Below are 12,973 nucleotides of genomic sequence, written 5' to 3'. Positions count from 1 at the left end.
AAAGTGATTACCTTTAAAAGCAGTGCTTAATGATGTTTTTAGGTAAATTGTCAGAATTAGCTAAGATATTACCAGTGTTAGCGACATTAGCTTTACAAGGTTTACATGATGAGCGATAGAAGATCCTGACCTTCGTTTCCTCAGAAAGACTGATGTCGAATCTCTGCAGTATCTGAACAACAGCCAGCTTTATGATCACAAGGGCAAACTTCATCCCGATGCAGTTCCTGGGTCCTACACCAAACGGCATGTACACATACTGCTCGATGTTCTCCTTGTTCTCCTGAGTGAACCTGAAACAACATGAGCAATATATCAACTAACTACACTTACTCTCGACTTTGCTCCTTGCCTAGCCCTTTGATCTTTGTTTTTTGGATTTTGATTATTGGTATTTTGACCCTCTTTGCCCACTGACCTTTCTCTTGCTACTGTTTATGGATATGTTTGCATTCTGTGTATTTTTGGCATCGATCTGGATTGTGGAGTTTGATTTTTGGAAAATAAACCTCCAGTATATGGATCCGTACTCAACGTCTCTGAGTCCATTGTACAGAATGTAGAAAACTTAACTAGCCAGCTATTTTAATAAGCTAATATTCAAAACTAGCTAAATTCCAAAACATGACTAGCTAATTTAATTTATTTAAGTTAACTTAACTCAATATACGTTAGCTTTAATGGCGAATTTTAAAGACCGATATTTTTATGTGGGAGGCAAATGTGACATCTCTGAATTGGTAACTCCAGTGAAAGATTATAAGAAAAAATAGAATTACGTGAAAAATTTAATCAAAGAAAAATCTCAAGCTATTTGAGATTTGTTATGAGTACTTTGAAGGTCAAAAATGAAAATTTAAGGAGTGAAACCTATGTTTTTTCTCCTTGGAAATTTACCTGAGTAAGAATACAAATATTCAATTTCAGAAATGCTTGAGTAATCTTCCAAAATAGTACTTAAGTACAGTAACAAAGTGCAATTACTCAAGTATTTTGCTCTCCTGGACGTCACCCCAAGAAACTAATCTCACTGGATAGGGCTACAGGCAATTCCTAAAATGGTGGACTAATAGTTTTCAAACACTTGCTTAATAGTCCAATTAAACAGACCAATAAATTAGAATTGATTTGTTCACTTTTCTTGGTGGATACATAAACTCAGCTGATTTGTACCTCTCAGGCTTGAAGGCGTCCGGCTCAGTCCAGTATTCAGGGTCTCTTTGTAGGACATAAGTGGGGATCAAGACGACGGTGTCCTTTGGGATGGTAAGGCCGTTTATTTCAACAGTTTTTTTGCAGACTCTTTCCAGACGAATAGCGATCGGGTACAACCTGAGCGACTCGTTCAGAGCAGCGTCCAGATAATCCATGTTCATTACCGTGTCATAATCAACTTCAGCCTGAAAACCAAAAGACAAGACACAGTTAATGTCCACTCTGCCTCGGTCTCCGTGTAGTGCCCTGCCTCGGTCTCCGTGTAAAGCCCTGTCTCAATCTCCGTGTAGACCCCTGCCTTGGTGTCCGTGTAGACCCCTGCCTCGGTCTCCGTGTAAAGCCCTGTCTCAATCTCCGTGTAGACCCCTGCCTCGGTGTCCATGTAGACCCCTGCCTCGGTCTCCGTGTAAAGCCCTGTCTCAATCTCCGTGTAGACCCCTGCCTCGGTGTCCATGTAGACCCCTGCCTCGGTCTCCGTGTAAAGCCCTGCCTCGGTCTCCGTGTAAAGCCCTGCCTCGGTCTCCGTGTAGACCCCTGCCTCGGCGTCCGTGTAAAGCCCTGTCTCAATCTCCGTGTAGACCCCTGCCTCGGTCTCCGTGTAGACCCCTGCCTCGGTCTCCGTGTAGACCCCTGCCTCAGCCTGCATGTCGACCCTGTCTCGCTCTCTGTGTCCAACCCTGCCTCGGTCTCTGTGTAGACCCCGTTGAGGTCTCTGTCTCTGAGGTATGAATTACATATCAATTAAGTGTGATGTGTTGAAGTATGGGGCATTCAAGCAACTTATAGCATACAATGAAAAGTGGTATGGGTCTAAAATTAGCCACAATTGTTTTTTTTTTGTTTTTTGCTTAGAAAAAAAATTAGAAAATGAAAAAAAAATTCCACTGACATTTTTGTGAGCTTCTGACGATTGCCAAAATAAGTCTGATATGTACAATAGTCAGCAAGTACTGGTTGATTGTCAGCCCAGTTTTCACTTGGTGGTTTATACACTTTGGCAGCTAAGAAACTCTTTTTATAAAGCAACTTGCTATAATCTCATTTACATGTGTTTCCTGTAAACAGCGGACATCCCCTCCACAGTTATTTGCATGATGCATAAAGCTGTACCAACAGCTAGAAAGTTGTGAGCATGCTGTTTTGCTTTTGTCTGGCTACGGCTGTGGTTGTAGATGCAATCGTGACATGACCGAGATCTTGAGGGAGTCAATGTGGCGTCATTGTCATCATTAGTTTCCCTGATATTCCAGGTACTTGCAGAGAAGGCAAAATGGATGCCATCTTCTTCTCAGTCTTCGTGTAGATCCCTGACTCGGTCTCTGTGTCTGCACATATTTTGGTCTCACTGTCTACTTTCTCTGCTATTCTCACTGTGTGTAATAATATAACAATCTTCCAACATCATGCTACATTTTTCACATGTTTATAACTTGATTGAATCACCTTATTAGGGAAAGTTTCATCGATTTCTTCCTGTAGTTTCTTCAGCGTCTCTGGATTACTGGCCAGGTTGTAGAAGAGAAACGACAGTGTCCTGCTGCTTGTCTCATAACCAGCAAAGATGAAAACCATGGACTGGGACAGGATCTCATGATCATTCAGACCTTCAGACATCACATACACACACACACACAGACACACACACAGAGAAAATCTTATTATGAATATGCTTTTCCCAGAATTTTGATGTATGACCATATTCCAGCATTCCGAGTTTTGAGTCCTACTTTCATGGTTGCACATTTTCCTTTTCTATTATTTCTTTTACTTTCTTCTTGTTGTTTTATCTGGTCTCAGTTCTATCTTCTTAATTTCATTCAACATCAATTTCCCTAAATCCCTGAGTATTGTCATGCTTTTTCTGGGTTGGTCATGGGATTTAGAATGATTTCATTCATTTCTCTGTAATCCAAGCCAAACTCTATGGAGTTAAATCCACAAAACCAAAACTAAAAACTTAGTAGTAAAAATGCTGTTGTGTTTAATAATCTGCTGTTTGTGTTTCGGGATTTGTTCACTAGTTTTGCACATCAGGATTGAAAAATAATTTTCATAGGAACGAAATATAATAAAAATACTGAGATCTGTGTTTTAACTAATTGGTGCAGAAAGTCTCTCCAGTTCTCAACTTTTCCAAACAATTAGGAAAATGGAGAACTGGAGACACTTTCTGCACAAAACACAGATCTCAGTATTTTTAGGAACAAACAAAGAATAATGTTTTTACTAGAGGAAATTACCTCTGTTTGTCTCTTCACCGTTCAGATCGTCTTTTTCTGATTTCTGAGAATCGATCATCAGCTGCATGAAGTCCACTCGTCTCTGCAGAAAGTCAGAGACAGAAACACAATAAAACCTCAATAATATCAGTAAAAAGTGTGTAAAGGGAGTTTGAGCAGTTCATAAATAGACCAGTGTAGTTGTACCTTATGATCTTTGGCCACACGTTCAGACTTGATCTTTTGCAGAGACGCATAAAAGAAATCAGTCACTGAGGTCGGGAAAATGGAAACATTCATCTTCTCCAGCACCGGTGTGATAAAGGGGAACAGCCCTATTAGAAAAAGACAGAGAGCATAAAATATAGGCAGGTACACTGTACAGTGAAATTCTTATAGTGTGTTATTAAATATAATATTAACTATATATATATATATATATATATATGAAGTGAAGTGAAGTGACTTGTGGCCAAGTATGGTGACCCATACTAGGAATTTGTGCTCTGCATTTAACCCATCCAAGTGCACACACACACAGTAGTGAACACACACACACACACCGTGAACACACACCCGGAGCAGTGGGTAGCCTTTTTGTTTTGCTGCGGCGCCCGAATTATTGTAATTTTGCCTCTGTACACCACCACAGTGGATTTGAAATGAATCAGTCAAGATGTGACTGAAGCGTAGACTTTCAGCTTTAATTCAAGGGGTTTAACAAAAATATTGTATTAACCATTTAGGAATTACAGCCATTTTTTACAGTCTCTCCATTTTCACAGCCTCAAAATTAATTGGACAAACTAACATAATCATAAATATTAGAATTATTTTTATTACTTGGAGGTAAATCCTTTGCAGTAAATGACTGTCTGAAGTCTGGAACCCATGGACATCACCGAATACTGAGTTTCCTCCCTTGAGACACTTTGCCAGGTCTTTACTGCAGCCATCTTCAGTTGCTGCTTGTTTGTGGGTCATTCTGCCTTCAGATTTGTCTTCAGTAAGTGAAAAGCAGATCATTTGGGTTGAGGTCAGGTGACTGACTCGGCCATTTAAAACCATTCCATTTCTTTGCCTTAAGAATCCCTTGGGTTGCTTTCATGGTATGTTTTAGTTTATTATCCATCTGTACTGTGAAGCGCTGTCCTATCAGTTTTGCAGCATTTGACTGAATCTGAGCAGAAAGTATAGCTCTATACACTTCAGAATTCATCTTGCTACTTCTATCAACAGTCACATTATCAATAAACCCCAGTGACCCAGTTCCATTGGCAGCCAAACATGCCCATGCCATAACACTGCCTCCACCATGTTTGACGGATGATGTGGTATGCTTTGGATCATGAGCCCTTCCTTTCCTTCTCCATACTCTTCTCTTCACATCATTCTGGTACAAGTCTTGGTTTCATCAGTCCAAAAATCGTGTTCTAGAACTGGGAAGGCTTTTATAGATGCTTTCTAGTAAAGTCAAATCTGACCTTTGTTCTTGAGTGTTACCAGTTGTTTGCATCTTGAGGTAAACCATCTGTATTTTTCATGAAAATGTCTCTTGATTGTAGACTTTGTCAATGATACGCCTTCCTCCTCCAGAGTGTTCTTGACTTGGCTAGATGTTGTGAAGTGGTTTTTCTTCAACAAAGAAAGAATTCTGTGATCATCCACTGTAGTTGTTTTCCATGGTCTTCCAGGCCTTTTGGTGTTGCTGAGCTCGCCAGTGCATTCCTTCATTTTAAAAATGTACCAAATTGTTGATTTGGCCACTCCTAAAGTTTCTGCTATCTCTCTGATATCTCTCTTTTATCTCCTTAATTTTTAATGAAATAATGAGGAAACAGGCCACACCTGGCCATGAAACTGCTTATCAGTCAGTTATCCAATTACTTTTGAGCCTCTGAAAATGGAGGGACTGTAAAAAATGGCTGTAATTCCTAAACTGTTAATACAATAATTTTGTTAAACCCCTTGAATTAAAGCTGAAAGTCTACGCTTCAGTCACATCTTGATTGCTTCATTTCAAATTCATTGTGATGGAGTACAGACACAAAATTACCAAAACTGTGATACTGTCCAAATACTTATGGACCCGACTGTGTGTATATATATATTACATACATGATATTATTAATAATAAATGATATATCAAATTTTAAAAATTACCAATGGCGAGGAACAGAGGGTTGAGTAAGTTAAACTTCAGCATTTTCTTGACGTTGGACACGAATGGATCTTTGGGGTTGTTCAGGGAGTCGATATCAATACTAAATGCTGTGCTCGTCACCACATCCATACTGTATGCTCCAAAAAACCTAAAATTACCAAAAACATAATAAAAAATGCAGAAATGCGAAGCAAAAATTCTGGTCCACACAGCCTCAAACAAAATTAAGTGGAGAGGCTATAACATTTGACTTATGTTATAGGCTAGTACATTTTTTGAGTATCTGTGTGGCAGTTGAGAGTTGACAACAGACATTCATTCAGCGTACAGTCTAGCAGTTGATTTGAGCGGTTTTAGACGTTTGTGTGTGTGTTCGAGGTAATATCATTAACCAGGGTTTACAGGTTTCAGCAAAACTTCCAGCCCACCTCCTGCACAGGGGCTGGAGATAAGTAGACTCATCATATTGTAGAACGTGGTGTGTGTGTGGGAAGGAGGACTTGGCAGACAGGCGACTTTTACTGGAGCCTTGTGCTTCTTTTATTTGCCTTTTCTTTCACACCAAGACCTACTGGCTGATGTAGAGCACTGACTGCTCCTTCCCCTACATCACCTAGGACAAAACATCCCCCCTCCCAGCCCTCTGTCCGACTCGTCAGTCTTCACAACAAAGAGAAGTCAGGTGAATGGAACAGCGGCCCCCCAAACAAAACTGCTTTAGCTGGTAAAAATCCATCCAGTGGACCAGATCTCATGCTCCCAAAGGACTGGCGATATCTGAAAAATGAGGTATTTCACTCCCTTCTTGGTGTTGGGTCTCAGGCAGGCCACAATTGCTGCTGTCTTGTCAATTTGGAGACGTACCTGACCATGGCCTAAGTGGAAGCCCAGATACTGCACATCCACCTGTCCAATTGCACACTTCTTTGGATTTGCTTTGAGTTCCGCCCATCTCAGAGATCTCAGGACAGCTCTCAGATGTAAATGCTGCTGCAAATTATTACTATAAATGATTGTCTTCTAAATATGCAGCGACATCTGTGTTTTGTGGCAGAATGTTTTGTCCAAGAACATGTTGAACATGTTGAAACATGGCTTGGGGCTCCAAACAAATGGAATGAAAGTAGTTAAGGGAGTCTGCTAATACCCTTTGTTAAATCCAGTGCCATGCCTAACCGATTGAGCAGTTCATCAATGAGCTGCATTGAGTACGTATCAAATTGAGAGAATGTGTCGACCATTCTACACAAAAACCCACCGACCTGTCGGCCTTGGGCATCAAGACCACACGGTTGCTCTAAGAACTGTAGGAATGCTCAATTACTCCTATGTTGAGCACAGCCTTGAATTCATCCCGAACCATATTTTTTTTTGTGTTCATGTAAACGGTGGGGGCGGCCGAATACAACCATGCCTGGAGAAGTCTCGATGTGCAACTGTGTAGAGAAGAAAACTCCCCTTTCATCCTGGCAACCTGTCTCTCTGAGACCGAGACAGGTGGTCTCCACAGGGGACAGGGGTTCGAGCCACTTATCCCGATTCTGACCGTCACTGTGAATGAACTTAAAAATCTGTTATGAATCTGCCCATCTGTCTGCAGATGGTAAACACTGGTGCAAATTGATTTAATTCTCAATAATTTATACAATTTGCAAATTGTTCGTGACATGAAAGTAGTGCCCTGGGCAGACAGGATCTCTCACTGCAATCAGATTTTGAGTTCCTCAATGCCGCCATACTGTTTACAAATGCTGCTCCCAACCTCCATGTCTCCCTGATATCAACGGCCCTAGCACCACCTCCCCAGCCAACGCTGCACATATTCCACACCATGCCTCACTACTGCAGGACACACTGCATGCTCAAAGAGTTCCATGAAGACCTCCAGGGCGTCTATGGAGGATCAGGCTGGTGGAAGTGGCTGGAGATGGATGAGCTGCAGCTGGAGGAGCAGTTGGTTGCAGCAGTATCTAGAGCATCCTTCAGTTCTTGGCCTGCTCCTGAGTGATAGCCTTAAGTCGCTGCTGTTATTCATAGTGCAGGTTGAGTAAAGCCTGGTGAATTTGATGGAGGTCGCTGAGCAGGGAGGTTTCCATAGCGGCATCTGGTATACTCCCCCCAGAAATTATCACCACTGTAGAACCCGGTGTATGGGAAGGGGGACTCGGGAGGAAAAGATGACCTTTTCTTGCTTTCACCAGTGAGTACTTTTCAGCACATGGCACTTACACATATTATACAAGTTACCACATGTTACACCTCAAATCAAGCTGCTATACTGTACGCTGGATGACTGTATGTTGTGTGGATTCTCACCTGCTGTAAATTACAGGGTAACTCTCAAGTGTAAAAGCCTCTTGACTTCATTTTGTTTGAAGCTATGTCATTATTAATGTCATCCTGCAACAACAAAACCTATGGTGATGAGCCCCTGCTGGTCCCTGATCCAGTGAACTAGCCTGAGGAGGTGGTTTTGATAGAGACTACAAAGTAAGTCACTCTGTATAGGGGCATCTGATAAATGCTGTAAATGTAAACATTTTATGCTTTTATATTTTACAGACAGCAGTTTAGAGTTTTCAGTTGTCAGCACACACACAACTGTTGTGAGTTATGTGTTAGAGTTTAATTATTTACTCTCTAATATCTGCTGATTCTCCACGCTCTGATGTCTTCTGCAGATTTTCAATCAACGAGCGAGAATGTGACTTCATGATTCCAAACATCTGAGAAACAGGAAATAACATCTATTTTTATTGTCATTGAGAGAAAATCAAAGGCAGTGTGATGTAATCATTAAAATAAATGATTTCATAGTGTTGAGACACACACACACACAAACACACCTCCTTCAGTCTGCCTCTGGTGAACAATGGAGAGAGAACGCTCCTGATTCTCTTCCAGGCCTCATCCTCGGCCATGGACAATGCGTCGTACAGAGGACCATTTAGACGGAAATTCTGAGCAAAATAAAAATGATAAAGATCTAATAGTTTTAGATTTGATATTATTACTTGTATTTATACAAGTTTGGTACCTTGTAATTTATCATCTAAGATTAATTTAGTAATGCTTTAAAGTAATATTTTTAAAAGTGTCAGGCGTAAAAAAATAAATAAATTCATACAGCAGTGCAAAAAGGTAATTCATCATAGTAAACAACAATAGCACACAAATTCAGCACAAAGTTTTTTTAAGACGAAATCTTTCTTTTTTTGTTCTATGAGGAGGCATGTACACCCCTGTCCATCTGTCCCTCTTTCTCTCCATCTGTTTGTCTTTCTGTCAATCTGTCTGTCTGTTGGCTCTCTTTCTCCGTATCTGTCTTTTGCTAGACAAACAAAAAGAACTCTACACTCCTCTCCCACCGCAGACTCTCAGACCATGTTTCAGTCCTCTTAAGACCAGCTTACTCACCTCTCCTTAAGCAAGCTAAACCTGACACTAAACAGATCAGAGTTTGGCCAGAGGGAGCTACTTCTGCCTCTGTGAATATGCAGCTACAGTGACTGGCTACGTCAACAAGTGCACTGATGATGCCGTAGTCACAAAAACCATCACCACACATGCCAACCAGAAGCCATGGTTTACAGTTAAGGTCCACAAACTCCTGAAAACTCTGGACGCCGCATTTAGTGAAGTGAAATGAAGTGACGCGTAGCCAAGTATGGTGACCCATACTCGGAATTTGTGCTCTGCATTTAACCCATTTAACCCATAGAGAAGGAGATGAAGCAGCGCTAAGGATGGTGGGAACAAACTTGTCCAGTGGCATCATGCTGGCAAAGCGTAATCATGCAAAGAAAATCTCCATCCACTTTAACAACACCAGAGATGCATGGAAAATGTGGCAAGGTATCCAGGCCTTCATGGACTACAAGATTCCGCCATATGCCACTGATGCTGTTCAGGACATTTTCTACTCAAGCAGCATCTGTAAGGCCTCCAGCATTGTGGACGATCCTTCCCACTCCTCCAGCATCTGGCAGAAGGCTCTGCAGCATCCGCTCAAGGTCTGTCCACCTTCTACCTCCAGGCTGTCAGACTCCCGAACACTGTGCTGCCCCTTCTCCACATATCACCATGAGATCCATGTAACACCCTCCACCTTACTGCACGGAGACTTTAAATCAATAACGTTCCACGTCACTTTGTTTATTTACTGCACTGACATACTGTTTGCAACACAGACACTCTGATTGTACTAATACATTACAGTACTACACTGTAACTTTAGATGTCATTCATCTCACGTTTATTTTACATGCATTACTTTACTGACACTTTTTACTAATTTCATTCTAGTGGCAGCTTCGGATCCTGTGCTTACTGTAATGTCTTACTGTCATGTTAAATGTTCTTTTTTGTGATAGGAGTATTTATGCTCTACTGCCCCTGTGTCCTTGTGGAGGTGGGGGCGTGGTCAAGTGCCGGTTTTTGAATGGAGGGTGGAGCCAGGAAGCGTGAGTGGTAAGGACCTACACCTGTGGGGGATTTTGCTAACAAGTGTTCTGTATTTCAGTGAGCGGCAGCAAGGATAACGAGGGGAGAGACAAGAGCCATAAAGACAGAGAGCTTAGCAGCACAGTAGTCACATCTCCTCTCTGCATGCTTCTTAATCCTCTTGCATTTTATGTCCTGTCAGAATTGTGTATGCTGTACATGTATCTTGCACTTCAGGTCCAAGAGAAACATCTCACTGTGTACTGCACACTGTGTATGACTGTGATGACAATAAAGATCTACTTCACTTCACTTCTGTCTGTCTCTCTCTCTCTCTCTCTCCATCTGTCTGTCAGTATTAAGTGTAAGAGTGTGTGTGATCTCACCCTGCGGTTGGTGAAGAGAGAGTAACACTCTTTAATCAGGACGGTTTTGATGATCTCTGTGTCCATGACGCAGAGGACCGGCTGTCTCGCGTCGTATATACTGCAATTAACATGACAAACATCAGACTTCTGAAATAACATCATATTTACTAGCTGCAACATGATTTAGGGCAATTCCACACAAATACCATGGAAAATAAAGTACAGGAGCACAGGAACAAAACTATTTTTAAAATATTTACTCATGCCTTTCACTCACATATCACTGTATTTAACATCTCTGGTCAAATTAGAGAGAATTATATTGCATCGTTTAAACATCAAACATACGGATTACGTATTCCCAAAACAAGAAATATTTTCAAATCTACACTTTTTGTGTTCATTGAAAAGTCTCTCACATATGATGCTTTCTGCGATGGTCTATAAAATTCATAGAGTTTGTAGAAAACGTGTAATCTCCCACAAAAGGTTGTCCATTTGACGTCACGTCCATAACAACGATAAACTGCTGTGTATTTGAAACGTGTAAATCGATGCATGAGTTTTAAAGATTTGTCTGCATCGTTCTCAAGAGGTTAAATAACAACAAATGCAAATTGGCTCATTGATCCTGAGCTTGTCTCTGCTGGGAGACATTTTATTAGCCATGTGAATGGAATTGCCTTTTACAGAAACATTATTAGACTTTGGTAAATCTGGAGGGAATTTTTAGTTCTGATACGATACATCAGTCCCATTACAAAACTAGCCCTTTTCCATCACAAGAATATTATTTCTGTAAGTCAGAACTGACTTTTTTATTAAATGTTGAATATGTTAAAAGTATAAATGCATAATGTATATGTATAAAGTGAAAGTAAATCAAGACTTTAACACACTCACCCCCAAATCTTGCCGTACTTCTGGAAACACTCCATATCAAAATTATGGATTCCCTAAAAATCAGTGAACGATATTCTGTAAATAACACTGACCCTGAGTTTATCATTTAATGCAGTTTCTATAGGAAAATGTTTACAATATAATATAAACTCACCTTCCGATATTGTAACATGGTTCCTAAAAATGGTACCGGTTTAGGACCAGGAACTCCCAACCGCTTAAAGAAACCGTACGGCCAGTACCCATACCTGAAAACGACACATTACAGGAGGAGTTTATACTGGATATAAACAACATTATAGAGAGAAAAACACAGTGAGGTGGAGGTTAAAGATGCTAAAAATGGTTAAAAATGGTTTGGTCAGAGATTCTTGCTATGGCTATGTGTCAAAGGAAGTTAATCACGTCATTCTGTACTGGGCTTTATACTGCAATGTTTTAGAGATTATTATTATTATTATTATTATTATTATTATTATTTATAAAGAGTGGAGAATAGTCACATCAAATTCAGAAAGGGCGTGTAAACTTGTAAACTGAAGGCAATTTTATATACAGTTATATTTTTATTAGTAATATTTTAACATTCACCACTTTTTATATCTGTGAAATCAAACTCATTAAACATACTCGGATAAAATAAATAAATCCCAAAGCAAAGGAATATAAAAATATATACATAAACCACAGCAAGAAACAAAATGAAAGAAACAATACTGAATAAATTAAACTTTAACTGAATTAAATAGTCGTGTATTAATGATCTAAAGGACGGGTGTGGTTTTATATAAGGGATTATAATTCGATGAAATGAGGTGGTTTTGTCTGTCGTGCTCATACAGGCCTGAGGATGTACAAACTTTTTCAAACTTCATTACCTTCTGTCACTAACAGCGAGATAAAGTGAAATGTGAAATTGCACTTACAGAACGATGAGGCTGATGAGGATCACGATCAGAGCCCACGTCTCAGCCGAAAAACTCCACCAATACGCCATCCTGATTGTACGTGGTGTTACTGTTAGTACTGGTATTAGTAGGAATAGTACTAGTATTAGTAGGAATAGTACTAGTATTAGTAGGAATAGTACTAGTATTAGTAGTATTACTATTTGTAGTACTAGTATTAGTAACAGCAGCAGTAGTAGTATTAGTGGTATGTGAAATTCAGAGACGCTGCAGTCAGAGGGTCCTGTTGTGTGTGTGTGTGAGAGAGAGAGTGCTGTAAGAGAACATACACTCTGTCACACACACACACACACACACACTCATCTAACTTCTGCACACAGTGCTAGAGGGTGAGTCATGTTCAGCTGGCTCAACCCATGAGGAATTTCCCAGTTTCTGCAAGAAAGTGAATTTTATTACATCCCTTTATTTCCTACATTAAAGACAATAAAGTTATAAAGATTCTGTAATTAATGCAGAATTGTTGTTAGATGTGAGGTGTGTGTGTGTGTGTGTGTGTAAAACTGATAACATTTCTGTACATGAATACCTGCTAATGTCAATAAGACGACAGGAAGTGGACACTGTGTGTGTGTGTGTGTGTGTGTGTGTGTGTGTGGTGTCAGTGTTCACAGTGCTGATTAATATAAAGTGCATTTGGCTGAAATTTTCTCAACAGAGAATTATAGTGTTATAAAACACAACAATATGGAG

General features: G+C 40.2%; 1 protein-coding gene across 7 annotated transcripts in view; it reads right to left on the bottom strand.

Moving 5' to 3' along the window:
• LOC117596188 (cytochrome P450 3A30) overlaps positions 1-12,973 on the bottom strand; it is a 54,114-nt gene extending 41,141 nt beyond the window's left edge. For 3 of the 7 annotated variants that reach the window (XM_053230113.1, XM_053230111.1, XM_053230112.1), the window contains exons 1-12: positions 12,239-12,969; positions 11,467-11,560; positions 11,313-11,365; positions 10,428-10,527; positions 8,445-8,558; positions 8,236-8,324; positions 5,598-5,746; positions 3,642-3,769; positions 3,456-3,537; positions 2,659-2,819; positions 1,174-1,400; positions 131-293 (exon numbers count right to left, since the gene is read on the bottom strand). In XM_053230113.1, coding sequence (XP_053086088.1) covers positions 131-293; positions 1,174-1,400; positions 2,659-2,819; positions 3,456-3,537; positions 3,642-3,769; positions 5,598-5,746; positions 8,236-8,324; positions 8,445-8,558; positions 10,428-10,527; positions 11,313-11,365; positions 11,467-11,560; positions 12,239-12,309 — 1,431 coding nt within the window. In that variant the 5' untranslated portion in view covers positions 12,310-12,969. Of the gene's footprint in view, positions 1-130; positions 294-1,173; positions 1,401-2,658; positions 2,820-3,455; positions 3,538-3,641; positions 3,770-5,597; positions 5,747-8,235; positions 8,325-8,444; positions 8,559-10,427; positions 10,528-11,312; positions 11,366-11,466; positions 11,561-12,238 lie in introns of all 7 variants that reach the window. The other 4 variants (XM_053230110.1, XM_034300409.2, XM_034300408.2 and 1 more) reach the window with 4 other exon arrangements.

Source organism: Pangasianodon hypophthalmus, chromosome 26 (genome assembly GCF_027358585.1).
Source record: "Pangasianodon hypophthalmus isolate fPanHyp1 chromosome 26, fPanHyp1.pri, whole genome shotgun sequence".
NCBI lineage: Eukaryota > Metazoa > Chordata > Actinopteri > Siluriformes > Pangasiidae > Pangasianodon > Pangasianodon hypophthalmus.
This window is presented reverse-complemented; position numbering and strand designations above follow the sequence as displayed.